Genomic DNA, 21,658 nt, shown 5'->3' with positions numbered 1-21,658 from the left:
ATGGGTACAATGGCAGGAGCTGGGCCATGTTGAAGCCAGGAGCATGGAATTCCATGTCTTCCATGTGGGTGGTAGGGGCCCACATACTTAAGCCATCATCCCCTTCTTTCCCAGGCTCATTAGACGGCAGTGAGAGCAGAAGCAGAGCAGCCAGGATTCCAACCAGCACTCAAAAAGGTTGCCAGAGTGGCAGGCAGAGGCTTAACCCACTGTGCCTCAACACTAGCCCCATTCTAAGCCATTTAAGAAACACCCACTGGAGACCATTTGCTTTTGTCACTAATGTTATCTGGATTCTTGTAGTTGATTGTAGGTTGCCTAGGCCCCATTTAAACAATAATCACTTCACTGCTTAGATAGCATCCTTTCCATGCCAGTGATGATTGTCTTTACATGGAAAACACAATCTTGGATAAGATTACTGGGACAATATGGCTATCCAGATCACACATTTGAAAGAGTGAAAGAGGGGGTGGGTTGGGGGAGAGATAGAGTGGTTTCATCCACTGGTTCCCTCCCCAATGGCCACGACAGTCAGGGCTGGGACAGGTAGAAGCCAGGAATTCAATCCTGGTTTCCCACATGTGTGGCAGGGACCCAAGTATTTGAGTCTTCATCTGTTGTCTCCCAAAGGTATGCATTAGCAGGTTGTTGGATCCGAAGCAGTGGTGGGACTCAACCCCAGGTATTCATATGGGATGCAGGTGTCCCAAGTAGCAGCTTAACACATGGTGCCACAATGCCTGCCTTTCCTCCCCCTATCACTTTTAGATATGATAGAGTAGAGAGGACATAGGTTAGTATAATATGAATGAGGACATAGGTTCTTATGTTGGCTTTTCTCTGCCAGGGACAGCCTGCCCCTGAGGCCAGTTGTCTCACAAACACATGGAAGAAGTAACTTGCCCAGAGGCCTACTGGTTTTAGTTTCAGCAGGGGCTGTAGGGGCTTTAACAAAGCCTGTCCTCCAAAATTAAACTCCCCATTCTTAGACCAATGTCTTTACTGTCTTCCTTAAGGCTTTGATTTCCAATGAACTCATCCCCTGGGATAGATAATCTAATTCTTCTGTTGACAAACTCTTCCAGATTCTTCCTTCCAGAAGTATACACAGAGGGAGAAAGAAGACAGTATGAAGACAGTAGAGAAGTATTATCTAGAGGATTGGGAGTAAAGAAAAGTGAAGTGGGGAGGAGGAACAAAGTTCACCAATTTCCTACTGATATCTCCATTAGAATATTTCTGACACTCACTTCCAAAATGTCTGAGAGTAGTGCATAGGAATTAATGTACAGCCACCATGACTACAAGGCAACACATAAGACAAGTCTGCTAATGATGGAACAGTGTATGTCACATAGGCTTGGCTTAGACATAAGACAAATAATGTGAAGGTTTTGGACAAAGATGGAATCATCAAAATATGAATATCTATAGGTCTTTGGAAATTTTGAGCCTTAGAAATATAAAGAATGATGCAACAATTCTGTAATGTGAATTCTTTTGAACACTAGTGGTTGCCAGATGTGATCATCAAATAGGGAGGTGGGGGAGTCAGTGGTCCTAGTTCTAATTGAGATTCCTGGGCCAAAAAGACTCTCAACACTATGATGTCTAATCTTTTCATAACAATTTAAGTTTGTCAAAGCTCCCCTCTGCCTTTTAGTAAAAATAATTATTTTATTTTGAAAGGCAAAATGAAATGTGACAGAGAAGGAATAAAAAGGGAGATCTTCCAACTGCTGGTTCACCTTCTAAATGGCCACCAACATCCAGGTCTGGGCCAGAATGAAGTCAGGAGCCAGGAACTCTATCCTGGTCTCTCATGTAGGTGGTACTTGGGCCATCTTCCATTGCCTTCCCAGGCACATTAGCAGGGAGCTGGATTGGAAGTGGAGCAGCCAGGACTTGAACTGGTGCCCATATGGGATGTTGGCATTGCAAGCGGCAGCTTAACCTGCTACACCACAATGCCAGCCCCTACATCCATTTTTCAATTTCAGTCTTCTTAATAAACTTGTGAAGTAGATGCCAAGTTTCACCTATGAGCAAACTTGGAAAATTTGCTTTGACGGTGGCACTACGATCGGTGCTCGTACTGCCACACAACTCACAGCTGCCTCACAGAACAGAACATTGCACTGGAAGGCTCTTTAGGTATCTGATCCCACATGACTGTTAGCACTCATTGTTCCACACGTGCCACACTGTAGTGCAAGAGCCTTGCTTGTTGTGCTCTTCCCTCTAACCTTCTTCACTTAGGCAATAAGTTCACTTAATGTTTCCTTGTGAAGATCCTATTTCACAATAGCAACTCGAATTACAAACACAGCCACCATATGAAAAAGGAGAGAAAAAAACCAACAAAACCTCCGCTTTTTATTTAGAAATGAAAACTGTGAATCAGTGATTGACACAGAATCAAAACTTGAATAGTCGCTTCTGGATCTCCATAGTAGTCTCCCTTTTCTAGCAGAGCGGGGCAGCTAACCTGCAGGCACAGTCTTGCCTTTACCTATGATTCCTCTCTCCCTTGACAAGCTGCTGGATGCAGTGAAGTCTGTTTCTCAGGTCGTGAGAAAGGAGAGGCAGACAGACTGCTGCAGGGGCTGGATTATTAGTTAACTTTATGGCTTGTAGAAATCTCCTTGGTTCCATAAGGCTGATTTCAGCACACAAGAGCTGGGGATTGGTGGGGACAGCACCAGGAGGACTAGAAAAGTGAACTTGGAATTATTCAACCAACATTACCGGGCACTTACGAAAGGCCAGGAAATGCAGACATAAATGTAAACAGAGATGCTGAACTTCAAGAATCTTTTCCTTAATTAAATAATGAAACAAGAGGAAAGCTCTATGAGAAGACAAGGACCAGCTATCTTGGTCTGAAGGGTGTGGAGTTATATTAGTTGTATTTTAATTAGGTTTTGAGAGCTTAGTAAATTTAGGGCTTTGGACAAGCTTGTCAGTCAGTAAAGAATTCTGGGCATCCAGGTAGCAGAAGGACAGAGGTTGGAACCCTTCAGCCTAGGATAAGCTAAGGGGTCTGTTGGATATTTAATAAGATTCAAGGCTTCTACTTCACCTGGTAACAGTCAAGATATACAGCTTAATTACTGGATTTCACATACACCTTGTGTGGCAAATGTGGTCGGGGCCTTTTGGAATTAACAAAATTTATGATCAAACCACTACAGATGTTCAATGGTTTTATTTAGAACACAAACATTTAAGGATTATATATTTTCTTTTTTTTTTTAACTTAAATTTAATAAATATAAATTTCCAAAGAACAACTTTTGGATTATAGCGGCTTTTTCCCCACATAACCACCCTCCCACCTGCAACCATCCCATCTCACATTCCCTCTCCCATCCCATTCACATCAAGATTCATTTTCAATTATCCTTATATACAGAAAAACAAAGTATAAAGTACTGTTTGAGTACTAATTATACTGTTAATTCACATTGTACAACACATTTAGGACAGAGATCCTACATGGGGATTAAGTGCACAGTGACTCTTGTTGTTGATTTAACAACTGACATTCTTATTTATGGTGTCTGTAATCACCCTAGGCTCTTGTCATGAGTTGTTTCTGTGTGGTAGCAAACTGTTGAAATCTTTACTTAATGTATGCTAAACTGATCTTCTGTATATAAAGAGAATCGAAAATGAATCTTGATGTGAATGGAAGGGGAGAGGGAGTGGATAAAGGGAGGGTTGCGGGTTGGAGGGACGTTTAGGGGTGGGAAGCCATTGTAATCCATATTCTGCACTTTGGAAATTTATATTCATTAAATAAAAGTTAAAAAAAAAAAAAAAAAAGGAGAGAACTATCCAACATGGGAAGCAGGATACACAGCAGACTCATAGAATGGCAGATGTCCTAAACAGCACTCTGGCCTCAGAGTCAGCCCTTAAGGCACGCGGATCTGGCTAAAAAGCCCATGAGAGTATTACAGGCATGGAAAGCCAAAACATTCTGGCAAAACAAACAAACAAACAAACAAAACCACTAAATCAAAGATCTCCGCGAGTGAGATCCCAGTGAAAAGAACAGGTCATCAAAGAAGGAGGTACCTTTCTCTGAAGGGAGGAGAGAACTTCCACTTTGACTATGACCTTGTCTAAATAAGATCGGAGTTGGTGAACTGAAGAGGCTTTCATAGCCTTGACAACTCATGACAAGGATTATATATTTTCTTCATCATTAGGGAAAAAAATTAAGCACTTCCCCATAAATTTCTACCTTCACCCTTTTTTACATTTTGGAGTTAATGGCAGCATTAGTAGCAGCTTTCAATAAACTGTTGCAACTGCTTGCAGATATATAAATGCTATAGCAGGTTCCTGGATGCACACAGCAGTGACAGTTCTGAATCCCTGCATTTTTATTGGTATGTTACTTATTTGAATTGCAGAGAAAGAGGCAGGGAGAAAAAGAGAGAGATGGGGGAAGACAATGTGAGAGAGAAAGCTTCTACCTACTGTTTCACTTCCCAAATTCTATGGTAGTTAGGGCTGGGCCAGGACAAAGCCTGTCACTCAATCTGGGAGTTCCATGTGGGTGGCAAGGACCTAAGTATTTCAGCCATCACCTGCTATTTCCCAGGGTATGCACTGGCAGGAAGTTGATTTGGAAGTGGAGCTTGGACATGAACCTAGGCACTGGCATATGGGGAAGCGGGCATGAGAAATGGCAACTTAATCACTGACCACTGTGCCAAAATATCCATCTATAGGCTTACCTAGGAGAAAAACAAACAAGTTGAAAACCCACAATAAGTTGGAAACATATACGCAGAATTGCTTGAGGTTAAAGCTGATGTCATTTTTTTCTCCCTCTCCAAAGACACCTTCCAAAAAATACATTATCAGTCACAGAGGAAGGCTGAGCAGTCCTAGCTTTGACTGAGAGAAAGCAGGAGGTTAAGATGTCTGGACGACAAGTTATTCTCTCATTATGTGTTTCATGTACAACTCAGTTACTTGGAAATAAGGCTGGTAATGTTAAAGTTAGAAATCTTCATGGGCAGATGCCATATCTTTTTCTTTTGGTTTTCTGCCATTTAGCACATACAAGGACTTTTAGGATCCTTAGACCTTAGAATCTGTTTTAAAATAGCATATAGCCCAAGACAAGTGTCATTCTTTTTTAGAAAGAGTTTTTGAAATAAGGAATGGTTTTGCTTACTTCAAGTCTGTTTTATTACATAAATTTGGATAATCTGGAAATGTAAGATGGGGATATAATTTTATAGATAAGAAAATTACATGTAAGACTGAAAAATTGAGGTGGGTTATTTTAAAATGCTAAAATCTGTTTTAGAATTTCATAATAAAGATACACTTGACCACCAATTAGTAGAAAAGTACCCTTTTATTGAGAGGTAAGACAAGTGTATTTACAATATTCAATTGTTAAGATTATATAATCTGACCATGAGACTTTTTAAAGCAGCAGTATTCCAGGAATTACAATTTATAAGGGGGAAAAACATTCCAGATGTTTCTGTTACAGAAAATACATTTGAACAATGACAGAAACACTTAAGGCTAAGTAGTATTAGACCTTTACCTCCATCTCTCTAGAAATAATCAATGTACATTTTTTTTTGTCACAAAGAAGGCTGATTTTAGAAAGGAAGAAACAATAGGATGTATAGTGCTTTCTGTCAGAAGAATGTTTTTAAAATAGAGCCTTATCAAGGGTTCTGAATAAGAAATATACAGTCCTGCCAAGCAGTCCCAAACACACATTTGACTCATTTAAAACTGAAAACTGCTCCAGCCTCTTAATGGTGCTAAGGACTAAAAGATGATTAAATTCTTTCTAGTCCAAGAATGCTTTCTGAAATAAGATTGTTGAAAAAGGGATCTCTGTTACAGTGCAAGGAACAATTTATTAGAAATTCATGTCTACAAAGGAGTGAAACAATATAGATGTTCCTTACATCAACAGAACTCTTCTTACTCTGAAAATGATTGAGCCACTGTAAATGATATGGCAAGACTATGTTTAACAGAGTCCTTACAGGGCACCTTATATAAGTCAACCCTCAAAGTAAATATATTTGACACTGTCCAAGTGAGGATACTAATTTTTGAAGAACATTAGACACAACACTGGGTCTCTTATTCCATGAACTATTGAGGTAGGCATCTCCATGTATCACCATTTTCACAGATACATCTTAAGTCAAATGCAAGTACCAAAAAAGACAGAAATCCACAAGACTGAACCATCAGACTGTGTACCAAGTCTTTCTTTCTTTAGATGAGCAAGGTTAGGAGTTCTATGTGCATTGAAAGATTTACTAAAGATAATACAAGCTGTAATATTTTGTAGACATGTTTGTAAATACATACCACAAATTTCAATTATAATTTTATGAATTAAAAAGCTTTTAAAGTATTAAAAAATAAATAGTGCAAACATTAGTGGTAAAACAAATAGTGCTGTGGCTTCTGAAATGTGTTCCTACATTTATTATAAAATAAACAACTGCTGTTTCTTGCTGCCAATAAGCAACCCCCCGCCTTTTTTTTTTTTTTTTAGTGTTATGTTTTTAGGAAACCATAGCTAGTTTAATTCTAATAAAATAAATTTAGGATGTGAACTTAAGTATTTTCTCAATTTCCTTAACCCAAAGAATGATTATATGACACATATATCACATACTCACTTTTGTATATTATGAAAAGGTGAAAATAAAGGAAGATTCAGATTAAATGAACAGCCCTTAAAAAAAAGTTGTTAAGTTTAACTTTTTCGCATGCTATGTCTTAAAGTAAACATTATCAAAAGTTAATTTTAATTTATTAAAAACAAAATAAAAAACCACTGCTAAAATTATAAAAATAAAAGAATGAAGAAAAACCACATCATGATGTAGAAAAATTTGACTTGGTTTGCATCATCTGGTATCATAAGTACAAGAATATTCAATGAGACAAGCTATGTAACAGACTTCTTCATGGTCGAAAATGCTTTCTGTTAAATGTTTACATGTAATGAAGGATCCTCAGGAGATCCTAATCCAAAGAAGTATACATACTTCCAGAGCGTGTGGTTGACCAGAAAAGTGCTTAGTCAGCTGCAATTTAGAAAGTAACAGAACTAATACTCTGCCTATTCCCGCAAAAAGACTATTAGAGTGTTCAGATTTTCATCTGGCTGTAAAATATTAAGATTCAGAAAGACCACAAAAATTTTATTTTAACCACATGTTTACAAAAAAAAGTGATTCATACATGAAAACTGGGTTTTCCTTGGTTCTAATACATCAAAATGACATAATCCAATCTAACTCATGCAACACTTTCAAAGATACGGTGCACTGGAAATATCTTTGCCATTGCAGTAGACATTTCTAAAAAGCAAATGCCTATGGGTGCTTCTGAACTTGCAAATTAAAAAACAAAAACAAAAACAAAAAAACAACAAACAGGCACCACAGTTCTCTGAGGATGGCTGTGTTTCATACGTGGTAGGAAACAATAAAGACAGCCTTCAAGAGTTCGACTACACATTGGAACATGGATTTCCTCTCCCTCAGTTTGCTTGCTGACTTCAGGTCACCTGATGAGAAGCCCGTTTTCAGTGCTTCTCTGCTAACTGCTGTTGGTACTTTGCAGGCTCTACGTTTTAAACTTCTGTAAAGAAGATTACAAGCTATTTCACGAAATTTAATTTTGTGCTGAATATTCTTCAAAGGACTTTATAAATAATACAATATTTTAAATGAGTCTTCAAATTCACTTGTTGTTATACCATATTGTTGCTTTCTCCAACTTTATCTACAAACTGTAAGAAGAAAAACAGATCATTAAAGCCTGTATCATACTAAAAACACTGTATTAACATTTTAAACATTGACTTAAAAACTCAGCTTTACAAGAAGATTCGTGGAAATTTAAGGTATGACTGACAATGATTAATTCAGTACTACTCACCACCATCTTCTGACACATAAATGTGTGCAAACTTTTTTTCTAAGTTATTTTTGCATGATGTGTTATACATATGAGTTTAAGGGTGCAACATGAAAAATGCAACACAATGAATAAAAAAATTGTATAAAATGAAGTAAACACTGCTAGCTTAACAAAAAAATAAATAAATAAAAAACTTAAATGTCAGCCATTCATGCATTAATGAACCCAATAAGATATTTCAACTGACCATTACTGTGGATCTCTTCTGGGCCTATGTAGTCTTTGAACAAACAGATTTAACTCCATTAAGTTCAATAATTAACAATAGCTATTGACTAAATATACTTTAAATGTGTATTTTGGACTTCAGATTGAAAGTGGAAATGACATTAAAATAGATTTAATGATGCAAGCATAAATTTATAAGTACTGAATATAAATTTAACACACATTAATCTAAATGATTATTTACTTTGGTTAGTCTGCCCCAAATATAAAGCAGTTTGACTTTCTTCAGCATCCCAGACAACAAAGTAAAGATTGAAATAAAGTATATAATCAGTGAAGACATTGAAAGTTATATAACCAAAATGGTTATAATACTATCAAGTTCTAGCAATCATCTCACTGTTTATTTCATTTCACTATTCATATAGTTATTTAAGCATTTAATATGACGAAGTAATAGACAGGGAACAATTTATTAATATTGGGTGTCCATTTATGCAAATACTGCAGAACCTTTAAATTAAGAACACAAATTATGATTACCACTCTTTAATTAGAAGTTTCAGTAATTTCACATCATTCTAAGTATAAACAACATTGACTCCTGTAAGGAGTTTGAAGATTAATGCAAATGAAATCAGGATATACCCCTATAAGCCTAGGTTTTAACATTTTCAGTTACCACAAATAGGTGACTGGCTCACTGAAACTAAAAGCTGTTCTAAAAGTGCTAATGGACTCATTAGCATTTTCTGGTAAACTTCAATGGACAGGAAGCACAACATTTCTTTTCAAATGTAACTTCAAATATCCATGCAGTCATGCTGTAAAGTTCCTGCTGTGGACTAACTTGGGGATGGAAATGGGATTAGGCTTATAGTGGTACTTATTTTTCTGTGGGTAAGCCATTCTTCGGTTCTTTGAGAGTTCAATAAATGCTACAGATCTTCTCTCTAGAGACATCCATAAAAACCAGTAAACAACTTTAAAGAGCCAACAGACCCCTGGAATCACGGAGATCTTGACAGCCAGTTTATCCAGGTTGTTCAGAACACACTTAGAACTATGGAATTGATCCAAAGCAAGGTTACTGCTGAAATGGGTAAAATCTAGAACCACAAGGATAATCCCCAGCTCAGGTTCTTCTAGAATTTAAGGATCTCTTCTGGTTTTGAAATTCAAGGATGGAATGCTGAAAGGAAGTCACCTGGAGTGTCCTGAAAATGACCAATTTCCCTGAGCTCAACAAAGTGCCATCTAACAGTCACTCATTTAGCAAAAGTGTTTCAAGTTTCCAGTATATACCAAGTATTATGCTGGTCACTGGAGAACAGTGACTAAAATACGGTCTCTGTCCTCAAGACCTGCATGTTTTATGTAGAGACCTTCCCCTGGACATTTAAAACACAAGAAAGTATACAGGGATGCTACAGAAGCTTATCTGAAGCCAGTCACAGGAAGTCAGCAAAGCTTTTTCTAAGAAGGCAACACATAGTTGAATCCTGAAAGGCCTTCTGAGTCACCTTGAAGAAAAGTTAAAATATTTAAGCTAGTAGCTTAGAACCAAACATCTGCTGAATGAATACTGAATGAAGGGAAGAAACTTCAATTGTTAAAATGCTCTTTTTATCTGTTGACTCCCAGTATAATAATGGCTTATTTAACTGTTTTAATCTACCCATTTGCTGACACTCTGAGAAAGAAAATATTTACAAGAAATAATGGATTCCTTTTTATAACAATGCTTCTAAAATGAAAGATTATATACAGATTTACTAAAAAATGCCTTGAACTCTCAAAGAGAAAGGTAGCATAGCATATCAATCGAATAGTATTAAAAATGGATACAGTGAAACAAAATTTCAGGTTTACAGGGTCAGCAATGATTATTTTTTGGTATCCATGGTTACTATGATCTATGTGATGTAATTTATGTAATAAACTAATCAATTAATCATGCATCAATTACTCAAATTTCTAGAAGAGCATCAAAATTTACTTATTTTGATGGTTTCAAAAATGTACTGCTAAATACATGATTACTTACTGATCTAATTCCAGGTAAATTTAAGAGGGATCCAAGAACTGGCACTCTTCTAATAAAGCCAACCACCACAGGAAAGAAGCCCCTAGGAGATGGAGAAAACATTCTTAAGACTGACAGATTTCCAATTAGGAAAATCAACTGCTAATCAAGTAAAAAGAAAAGATCCTGTTAAGATTTTGATGTTTGAGACTTTAAACTAAGAATTATGAATTACTATCAACATAATTTAAAACTGGCTGATTACTACTAACAACGTAAGAAGAGTAATGAGGCCTGGCCATGTTGTATGCTCAGATATGAGTTAGTTCAACTGCTGCAGATTTCCTCAAATATGGGGAGCTGTTGGGGCTGAAGCTGATCAAAAGAAAGGGGCTATCAAGACCCCATATTTGGGACCACAAAAATTCCAATAGGCATCATGTACTGAATAAATACTAGGTACGAACACTTAGCCAGCATGGACAGACTACATACCAGATGGTATCTCTCCCATTACGTTTCATTTTTTGGTAGGAATACAAGCCTGAAAGAGTCCTACAGCTTCTAAACACTTTAAAATTAGCTGCGGATCAGTTCAGACACTTGTACAAAACAAGAAAGGAAATATCTGATTTGAAAAATGAATAGGAAATAAGCTTTCTGGGTCTTGAAATTAGATATATATTGATGAAAATACTACATGGTGTGGGGCTGGTGTTATGGTACCACAGTTTAAGCTGCTGCCTACAATGCTGGCATTCCATATAGGTACTAGTTCAGGCCCCAGTACTCCACTTCTGATCCAGCTATCTGCTAATGCACCTGGGAAAGCAGCAGAGGATGGTCCACATATTTAGGCCTCTGCATCCACATGGGAGACCCAGATGAAGCTCTTGGCTCCTGGCTTTAGCCTGGCCCAGCAGTGGCCATTGTGGCCATTTGGAGCATGAACTAGTAGATGGAAAATTTCTCTCTCCTTGTCTCTATCTTTCTGTAACGCTGCCTTTTAAACAAAATACTACAATGGACAGAATTCAGCTAGCAACAAGATTCAATTGTGAATCTGCAGGAAGTCAAAATATATGGACTGAAAGAGAAATACAAAGCAACATTTTTTCAGGGAAATAGTTCCTAGGTTGATTGTATAGATGAGTATATTAAAGAGTCTTAAAAAGTTAATCAAAAAAGTTATGTTATGAAAGAACAATGTACAGATTTCAAATTTTTTTCCACATCAAAATCTTTTAATTCCATACTCCATGAAGTTTCTAAAGTACCCTTATACATGTTTCAAAGACAATCACAATTATTTTCTAGTGGTACCGAATTCAAAATTATCATTTTGTTTGTTTCAAGCATTGTTGTTAAATATAAAGTGGTATGATTTCAAATGTTATTATTTCCTTATCTAGAAAAACAATGCCAAAAATGTATGGCAATACACATCAAATTGAGATCATCTCACAGAACACAGCAAAACCTAACAACTAAACTCAGTATCAGGACCAGAAACTTCTCTAAACCAAGAAGCCAATGTATTGTGCTATGTTTATCAACAATGCCAAGACTTCCCATTTTTATTCATCCTAAATAATCTGTTCTGGCTTATGAACTTTCATCATTAAAATTGCTGTGTAATTAAGAAAGCCAATGAGTTTTTTTTGCAGTCCTTCAAGTACTTAATTTTCTTGCTGCAGGATAAACTTGCCATGATGAACTTCTCTTCCTTCCTCTCTCTTGGCACTATGCTCCTTCTAGTTCTCCATCTCTTCAAGTCTCCCTGTGCTTCTTCCCTCTCTACCTAACCTACAAGGTCAAGAGTGTTCCAAGATTCCAATCATATTAGTCTGCATTCTGTACTACATCAACGGCCTTTTAACAGACCTTGGTGCTTTTAGTTTTTCTCTTTTTCATACTTTTTCTTGGTAGTTTTTCTAAAACATTTACCTCGGTGTATCTGGTTTAAAAATTTCTGTGTCCCTTAACTTTTCCCCAAAAACTGCTCCCAGCCCAACCTTGGTTCAAGCAAAGTATTATTTTTATTAACAAGTTTTTCAAAGAACGTTTGCAGTCTGGCACTGAATTTCCTTTTCAGTCTCACTGTCACCCTTTTCCTTCCACTTATTCCATGCTCCTGTTGTTCTGGATTATTCATTCTTTTCAGAACAAGCTCTGTACTTTCATGACCCTGTCTTCCTTCTTTCCAGTTAGCTTTTCTCCCTTCCTCATGTACCAGATGAATTTTTACCCATTCTTTAATGTCCAGTTTATCAGTTAACATTTCTTACCTGTCTCTGAATTTTTTAATTCCTTCCTTAATTATGCTTCTAAATTTTGCATATACACCTATAATGGCATTATGACTGTATCCTATTGGTCTCTTTACAATTCCAGTATTATAAGCAAGAGATTCCTTAAAGTAGATTTGGCATAACTCATTTTTATGCCTCTTGTGGGTAATATAGTACCTGTTAGTTACAAGGCAAGGAATATGCATTTCTTGAGAAAATAATTAGGACTACCCATACTTAAAGATTGTTTTTTAACATGGATACTCAAGTGTATTTGGTACAGAATTGTTACATTATATATGCATGTGTGTGTGCGTGTCTATATATATATATATAAAGGCATTAACTATGAAGTATAAGGTTTTACACAAATGCTCTAACATTGTTTTGTAGATGAAAATATAAACATAGCGCCTTAACATGCCAGTAAGATTAATTTTATTGCACTGAAAATACAAGATAACTTAGTATCTTACTTAGGCAATCATTCGGAAAACATTTTTAGGACTGATCTAAAATTGTAATAAAGATTCAAACTAAAAAAAAAATTCATGAAAGGAAATGAACATCTTCTTTCTTAGATATAAAAATCTGAGGGTATTTTTTTTCTTTGCTAATAATTATCTGACAAATTGGCTTACTGAAGAGAAAATAAATGGCTGCCTCACCTGAACAAGAGAAAGAATCCATAAATTTCGAAGATCATGCCTATCAAAGGCCAACCGATGAGGACTACAAATACACCACCCAGGAAAAATCCAGTGGCTTTCATTTTATGTTTTTGGAAGAAGAATCTGAATGTTCTTTCTAAGCCAATTACAAAAGCCAAGCCAGCCACAAACAAAACCTATAACAGAAAGAAAAATGCAACACAGAAAGGGTAGTTAAACACAGAGCATGCATCTCAAAAGGTCAAAGCTAAATATTATAAAGCACATTTGGCTTTTAATGTGGGCAACTGGCCAGAGAGAACTGCAATGCACAATCAAGAACAGAACCAAGGAGTGGGTTACGCATGTGCAAGCTGTAGTTGTATTTCACTTGTCTCATTCCTCTTCTATCTTGATTAAACGGAGAAAAAGAAAGGTGAGGCGTTACAAAGGCACCTGCCTTCGGGGTAGTTTTCCCAGTTTTACCTGGGCAGGGGTGGTTTATCAAGCACATGAATTGGCAAAGCAGAGAGGGAAGTTGCCCATAAATATGTCCCCCCAAGGTTTTCCTCCTGGTTCTGCAACATTCATCATGGGCTACAGGGTTTGTATGGAAGTAAGGAATACTGACAAAGCTAAGTTGCAGAATTAGTTTTACTAATTCTAGAATATCTAGGGCAGCACAATAAAAACACAACCAAGGTATTTTCAAATACACAGATATTTAGTATTTTTTTTTTTTTTACCATGGTCAAGAAACGTTGATCTATTAAAAGGTCACTTTTTTTTCTGGGTTTGTTTCCAAATATATGCCTACCATACTCTATCAAGTTTCCTTAAGGAAAATTTTTACACAAATATATACTGGTTATGTATGCTGCATATTCTGTGATACCAGTGGTGCTCATATTATCATTTATTAAAACATCAATTTTGAAAAAATTTTGCTATCCTTTATCTTTCCTATTTCCAGTTAAAAACCCAATGGTATGTATGTTTCAAAAGACATTCAATCATTATTGAGACTTTATTGCCTTCTTATAAGGGTTATTATTTATATACAGAACTCTTGCACAACTTACACACATGATTGGTGTTTTATAAATAAATCCAAAATAATATATACACTTTTCTAAGCAAACCAATTATTGACACAGATATAAATTTTAAAAGGCTTACAAGATTAAAAAATCTGTTATGCAGTTAAATCAAATATGAAGTTTCAGATGCTTACAGCAAAATACTCTAACAAATTTACCAAAACATGGGACTATCAAGCAATTTATTTTGAATTCCTAAATAGAAGCAGTCTTCACTTACTCTATTGTAAATCACACTAACAAACATTAAACAGAATTAAAAAAACCTCATGAAGTGCTTACTTTTTTTTTTTTTTTTTTACACATAAAACGGGACAGGTTTCATTCCTGATGGAAATAGGGGATTCAACAGGAATTACATGTGAGTGATAGTGACTTCCCCCAAATTTAACAGCAGGTGATAACTAATTTTTAGTTAGAATTTCCTTAAGAATTCAGTTAAAATATATATTCAAAAACTCACATTTCCAATAGCCAGTAGTGCTTTGTCAAAAAAGAGAATCATTCCAAAGAACAGGAAAAACACTCCAAATCCTGTTAATCCCATTCCAATTTCTGCAACATAAGTTATATGGTTAAGGGTGGAGAAAAATTAAGTCACATTAGCATCCCTATAAACTAAGAAAGGAAACTTTTTGGTTGCTTCTTTCTGCTGATAGAAGGAAATGAGCCCTAACAGATTAACTTCATAGTAACATTAAGATCTGTAACAAATTAACATTGGCAAATTATCTCAAAATTTTAAATACAAATGAAGCTTTCTTGTATGGGAGACAGAATACATCAAAAATTGTCCTGTAAATAAAAAGACAAACAGGATTCTAAAACTTTGGTTATATGTTCCTTTTCCCTCCCAAGAACAATTCTGCCATCAAGTATAAATACATAATTTTTGTTTATGTCCTTTCACATTCTAGGATTACTTATATGCAGTTACTTATTTTCTTTTTTAAAAATAACTTTACCCCATTAGAAATGTTATGGTGAGTCTGTACAATATTCTTCAATTATATAATCATTCAGTGTATACTATACACATTGTCTCAATGGCAATGATTTTTTTGTTTTATTTGACAGAGTTATAGACAGTGAGAGGGAGACACAGACAGAAAGGTCTACCTTCCGTTGATTCACTCCCCAAATGGCCACAACGGCCGGAGCTACGCGGATCTGAAGCCAGGAGCCAGGTGCTTCCTCCTGGTCTCCCATGCGGGTGCAGGGCCCAAGCACTTGGACCATCCTCCACTGCCCTCCTGGGCCACAGCACAGAGCTATACTGGAAGAAGAGCAACCGGGACTAGAACCGGCACCCATATGGCATGCCGGCGCTGCAGGCAGAGGATTAACCAAGTGAACCATGGCGCCGGCCCAAGAATTTTTTTTAAAATATTTATTTATTTATTTGAAAGTCAGAGTTACACAAAGAGAGGAGAGGCAGAGAGAGAAGTCTTCCACCCGGTGGTTCACTGCCTAATTGGATCAGCTGGGCTCTTCCAAAGCCAGGAGTCAGGAGCTTCTTCTGGATCTCACATGTGAGTGCAGGGGCCCAAGGACTTGGGACAATCTTCCACTGATTTCCCATGCCATGGCAGAGAGGTGGATCCGCAAGTCCGGCAGCTGGGTCTCGAACTGGCGCCCATATGGGATGCGGGCACTGCAGGCGATGCCTTTACGTGCTATGCCACAGTGCTGGCCCCAAGAAATATTTTGAGAATGCTTTTCTCAACAGTTAATTTCCAGAAGTGTAAACCTCACTTGTAATTCATGATGGCTTACGAATTTATCATCTGCAAATTTATCTCAACTGTGAATCCTTTCACACGTTTAGCCTCGGGTCCTAAAACCACCTCTCCAAAGTTTCAAAGTACTGTTTTACCTCATATTAACATTCTAGTTTTCGACTTTTTCATTTACAAAGAACACCAGGAACTGTTCTCGGTACTGAATGTACAGCAGTGGACAAAGCAGAAACTGTGGTCTATGCTTGCCTTGTGTGTATGATTGAATTAACTCCAGTTACTAAATTCCCTAGGTCTAGCCCTGTTCGTTTGAAGAGTCTTAACTTTGTAAGGTGACTTTCACTGTCCCTGTTAGTGCTACAAAGCACAGTCTATGACTTCCCCTTCTCCATCACTTCAGTTTTGTTTTTAGGAGACAGTCAACAGTGCTAACTGTACCTAGACACACTATCTGCACATAGACAATGAGTGACAGCAGGAGCCACTGCATTTTTGGAAACACAATCTAATATACACCATTATTTTAACTTTTTGGTTTTAGCTTCAAAAAGCTAAAATCTAGGTCACAGCTAGTCAAAAAAAAAAAAAAAAAAAAAAAAAAAAAACTTAAGCCATATAAAATGCTCTGCTGCTTAGTTTTTTTAAATCATCAACTTTAGGCTGGCGCCGAAGCTCACTAGGCTAATCCTCCGCCTGCGGCACCGGCACCTCGGTTCTAGTCCCGGTTGGGGTGCCGGTTCTGTCCCGGTTGCTCCTTTTCCAGTCCAGCTCTCTGCTGTGGCCTGGGAATGCAGTGGAGGATGGCCCGGCTTCTGGCTCCTGGCTTCGGGTCAGCGCAGCACGCTGGCAGTAGCAGCCGTTTGGGGGGTGAACCAATGGAAGGAAGACCTTTCTCTCTGTCTCTCTCACTGTCTAACTCTGCCTGTCAAAAAAAAAATCAACTTTATCTTTTCCTACATTCCCTCATCACCTCAATTTTTTTTTTTCCTTGAGATTTATTTGAAAGTCAAAGTTATACAGAGAGAAGGAGGGGCAGCAAGAGAGAGAGAGAGAGGTCTTCCATCTCCTGGTTCACTCCCCAGCTGGCCGCATCAGCCGAAGCTGCACTGATCCGAAGCCAGGAGCTTCTTCCGGGTCTCCCACACGGGTGCAGGGGCCCAAGCACCCGGGCTATTTTCTACTGCTTTTCCAGGCCATAGCAGAGAGCTGTATTGGAAGTGGAGCAGCTGGGATGAGAACCAGCACCCATTTGGGAATGCCAGCACAGCAGGTGGCAGCTTTATCCCCAATGCAGGAGCGCACTCCCCTTAATTTCTTGGTGACTATTATCTTCCACTCTAGCTACCTTTTGTTTCCCAAATCAATCTTAAAGAATTCAGGAATCTATCTATAAATATGCCAATTAAGTGTACTTCCACAGGCAAAAATTCTGATAAAAGTGAGAATAATATTCTGTTGTCTAAATGCCTTGAGAATTCACCAGAATAACTGTTTACATGCCAGACATAATTTCTTGGAGGATAATATGGACAGAAAAGTAAAAGCACATTGAATAAGTGTTCAATAGCTAGCATTTAATCACTGGCAGCTGAGTCATTTGAGTGCGTAATTCCTATATTTTCTGAGTCATCTTAATGATTATACAGAAACTCTGAGATGTTTGTTCATTAGAAAGGAAACTGATGGAAAATACAGCTACTGTGTATTGAGAATTTATCATGAATTTGGCATTATGAGGTACTTCACATAACTTGTATAACAATTCTCTCAACACAAATGGAATATAGGATAATTAGCATTTTAGAGATGGAGAGGAAATTGAAACTTCAGAGAGTTGGCTCAGACTGCCCAAACGCACATGTGTGGGTAAACATTTGAATCTAGATTTATCTGAATGCAAATCCCATGTGCTTAACCATTGTGTATTATGTCATCACTTCTTCCCACATGAGTTTTTTCAGGTTAAAGATGTTTGGTTAAATCAAAGTCAAGGCATTATAGTGTACTGAACTTCTGGGGGAAGTGTTTTGAGATAATTCAACTTTAGCAGCAGTTGATTATCTAACTTAGTAGATGCCAATACAGCTATCAAAAATTGACGAAGGTGAAAAAGCTGCTCTGATCATGGTTTACCATTTATGAAATGTTTACACAAATGTCTCATAATTCCTTTAACAAAACTGTGTTGGGTAAAAAGTAGCCCATGTTTCATATGGGCAACCAAGAACAGAGAGATTATGTAACTTGACCTTGATCACAGAATGAGCAAAAATGTGTGGGTGGTGGCATCAAGTCAGGCTAGAATTCAAGACTAGTCTTCTCACACTACAGTCTTTCAGGTCCAGTCCTACAACTGCAACATGGAAATCAAGTAATTCCTACTACTATATCAAGTGCAGTCAGACATCAGACAGCTGCTGTCACATCTTTGCCAAAATCTGCACTGGCATGATGTTGCCAAGTATTCCCTGATCTAAATGGGTCAAAAGATTCAGTCTGGCCTTTTGTGCCCTGTCCTCATCTCCAGAAATCCCTTCTTTGTGACCCTTATGCATTCCTAGCCCTCTGGCTGTCTAGAGCCCTACACAGAGCTGCCTGATTCAGACCACAATTATAATAACATAGCAATTTATCTTCCTCTTGTTCAGTATCAAACCTTCATTCTGCTTTCTCACAAACTTAAGCAAAACAAAGATCTGCTAAAAGCAATCTAATAAAATTAATTTTTCTAACATTAAAAGCTTATTGTAGAATAAGGAAAGATATGCATAAACAATGACAATCACTGCTAACATTTTAGTATCTTATTCACAATTTCCTAAAAGCAGCACTGTCTCTCTTACTATACCCTTTATAAGACAAAAAAATCATTAAAAAAAGATACAACTGCAAATCAACTTCATGGAATGACTCGGTTGAATATCATGGTATATTTTAGGCAATGAGGGGCAGGCATTTTGGTGCAGTGGTTAAGATGCCTCTTGGAAAGCTCACATCCCATAGCAGAGTGCCTGGGGTTTCAGTTTCAGCGATACTTCTAATTCCAGCTTTTGTGCACCCTGGGAAGTAGCACATGACTTAAGTAGATGGGTCCCAGTCACTCATGCAGGATATCCAGATGAATGCCTGCTTTTGGCTTTGGTTTGGCTCAGCACTGGCTACTGTGGGCATCTGTGGAGTGAACCAAGGGTTGGAAGATCTGGGTCTCTATCTCTCTGCCTTTCAAATAAATAAATAAATAAAAAGTTAAAATAAATTTTTGGCATTTTTGGGGGAGGCAGGGAGGGTGCTGCTATAGAATCCCCTGAAGCACCACAAATTGTCATTTACTCTACTGTGATCAATACTTGGTTGCCTTTTCTCAGATTCACAATCCTTGAATAATCCTGATAAATCACCTGAATGATGGCCAATATTTGTAGCACAACATACATACAATCCCAACATAATCTGAAATTAAAAAAATATTTTGGTTCACTAATCTTTTTGTTTCAATCCACTGTCTCACCTAAAATACTTAAAACTTCATTTTCCTCACTAATTTAATGGAGAGAGGTGAGGAGAAGGCTTCTTACTCGGCCTGTACTCCTTCCCCAATCACTTGTTCTGGTATTTGGAAGGATGTAAATTAGGCACTCATCCCTGTAAAAAGGTTTCAAGAGAAGAAAATTTTTCACAGATAAGTAATTGATATTTAGTACCACTGACTCAAAACATTCTAAGAGCTTGAAGTTCACGTCTTGTCGTCTTAGATGGTAGTGGGGTACACTGAAAAGAATAAACCTTTTTGAGTCAGCAGACCTGGGATCACCTTTTTATGCCATTTTTCTTATGAACCTGCGTTCAGTTTCTTTCATGCCTCAGTTAATTTATAAAAGGCATGTGTCCCTTTTCTGCCTTATGGGGCTCTTATAAAAATCAACCATAAAGATTTATACGAAAGCACATGGTAAACTGAAAGAAAACACTTTATACAACTGCTAGTAATGATTACAGTAGATTCCTCCCACCTCCCAAAAGATTACACTAATCTTTTATTTTTTCTGATCAGAACACATGAATGCAACAGATCATACAGACACTCTTCCTGTGCCAAGGCAGGTGGCCCCACGGTGCCCACCCAGTCCAGGAGGGAACAGTCTGACTGGAATGGCAGTGTGGGTGGAAACCCTTAGAGGCTCTGTGAAGCTCACATCTCCCATGAGCTGAATCTAAACCTTACGACTTCATTTTTCAAAAAAAGGCATTTTAAATGAAGTTCTATTTTCACTTCAGTAGACTGCTTCATTCTTAACATCTCTGAAGTGTAAGTTGAACAGAATAAGAGATGAAAGACACGGCAGATGAATGAAAGTGAGACATACAATATTATCAGGCCATCAGAAGGAAGCAGGGGCAGGAGGCGTGGTGCAGCAGCATAAGGTGCGGCTTGGTACTAACAGCATCCCCTATCACAGGGTTTGGGTTCAAGTCTTGCCCCTGCTTCCAATCCAGCTTCCTGTTGGTGCACACGCTGGGGGGCAGCAAGTGAAGTCCCTGTCACCCACGTGGGCGATCCCCGCTCTGGGTCTCGCCCAGCCCTGAAAAAAAAGACGCAGGTGGTCCAGGGAGTGAACCAGTGTGGAAGCTCGCTCCTGCTCTCTTGTCGTCTTCTCTCTCACTTTTGCTCTGCCTTTCAAGTAGGTGGAAATAAAATACTTTTTCAAAAGGAAGCACAGATGGGTAAACACAAAACTATGGGCAGATATGTAAATACAAAAACTGCTGAGCGTGACAGGAAAGGGCAGAGAAGTGGACACTCTCAAGGAAGCACAGTTCCGCTAACCCGAGAGACGAGCTCTGTGGCAGGCAGAAAGGGAGGTTCAGATAATAGAGTCGGCCACAAAGCACAATACTAACGAAACCCTGGCACAACACAAAGTGGCTTCTCTACTGCTTTTCAAACTTCAGCGGGGAGAAAAGCGAAGGCGCTTCAAGGGATTCTGGTTCCCAGCGGTGGCAGAAGACGACTACAGAATTCAAAATATTTAAGTGTGTAAGCGATTCTCAAAATCGGCCTCCAGGAGGTGACATTTAAAACACCGCCTTCCACACAACCAGCCCGCCGGCCACTTGCGGAGGGCGCCCAGCGTGCCCCCGGGGGCAAAGGACCCCGGGAGCGGGCCGCGGGCACCGCGCAGCAAACTTTTCTCTCGTGGCGGTCCCGGGAACAAAGCGCCAGCCTCACGCGGCGTGCGGGCGGCGCGACCCCGGACGCTCCGCACCAGCCTCCCCGCGCCCGCCACGGACTCTCCTTCCAGCCCAGGTCCCAGCAGTGCAAGTCCAGCCCTGGCCCCTCCAGGTCCTGGCAGCCCCCGCTCGGTCCCGCGGGCCGCCGCCCCGCGCGCGGAGCTTCATTCATTGACCCGGGAGGAGCTGCGAGAGGGCGGGCGGACGGACAGGACCCAGCCCAAGCGAGGGGTGTGCGGGGCTCGAGGCTAGGGTACCGGGGCAGGCGCTTACTCTGGGTGTCCGTTAAGGAGATCATGGCTGCGGCGGCGAGGGCAGCGGTGGCAGCAGCTCGGAATGCCCAGGGTGGGAAGCTGAGTCGGGAGAAATGAAGCCGGGAAGCAGCCCAGGCGAGAGCCGCCACGTCTTCCGGAAACACGCAGCCACCACGACCCGGGCTTCAAGACCGCGT

At 38.8% G+C, this 21,658-nt stretch overlaps 1 protein-coding gene across 2 annotated transcripts; it reads right to left on the bottom strand.

The window, feature by feature from the left end:
• Nucleotides 1–5,367: 5,367 nt before the first annotated feature.
• Nucleotides 5,368–21,636, bottom strand: GOLT1B (golgi transport 1B). Of its 2 annotated transcripts, XM_089304645.1 has the most exons (6): nucleotides 21,481–21,636; nucleotides 14,703–14,794; nucleotides 13,158–13,336; nucleotides 10,220–10,301; nucleotides 8,192–8,224; nucleotides 7,675–7,813 (listed from the first exon to the last, which is right to left on the bottom strand). In XM_089304645.1, exons 1-5 carry the CDS (start codon nucleotides 21,503–21,505, stop codon nucleotides 8,216–8,218), a joined length of 387 nt encoding a protein of 128 aa, XP_089160771.1. In that variant the 5' UTR covers nucleotides 21,506–21,636; the 3' UTR covers nucleotides 7,675–7,813; nucleotides 8,192–8,215. The 2 variants fall into 2 exon arrangements, with proteins under 2 accessions (XP_002712769.3, XP_089160771.1); XM_002712723.6 differs by lacking the exon at nucleotides 8,192–8,224 and having other exon boundaries at nucleotides 5,368–7,813.
• Between the last annotated feature and the right edge of the window lie 22 nt (nucleotides 21,637–21,658).

Source organism: Oryctolagus cuniculus, chromosome 9 (genome assembly GCF_051225735.1).
Source record: "Oryctolagus cuniculus isolate XC-2025 breed Fujian yellow rabbit chromosome 9, ASM5122573v1, whole genome shotgun sequence".
Classification (NCBI taxonomy): domain Eukaryota; kingdom Metazoa; phylum Chordata; class Mammalia; order Lagomorpha; family Leporidae; genus Oryctolagus; species Oryctolagus cuniculus.
Note: the sequence above shows the minus strand (reverse complement) of the source record. Positions and strands in the feature narration are given on the sequence as shown.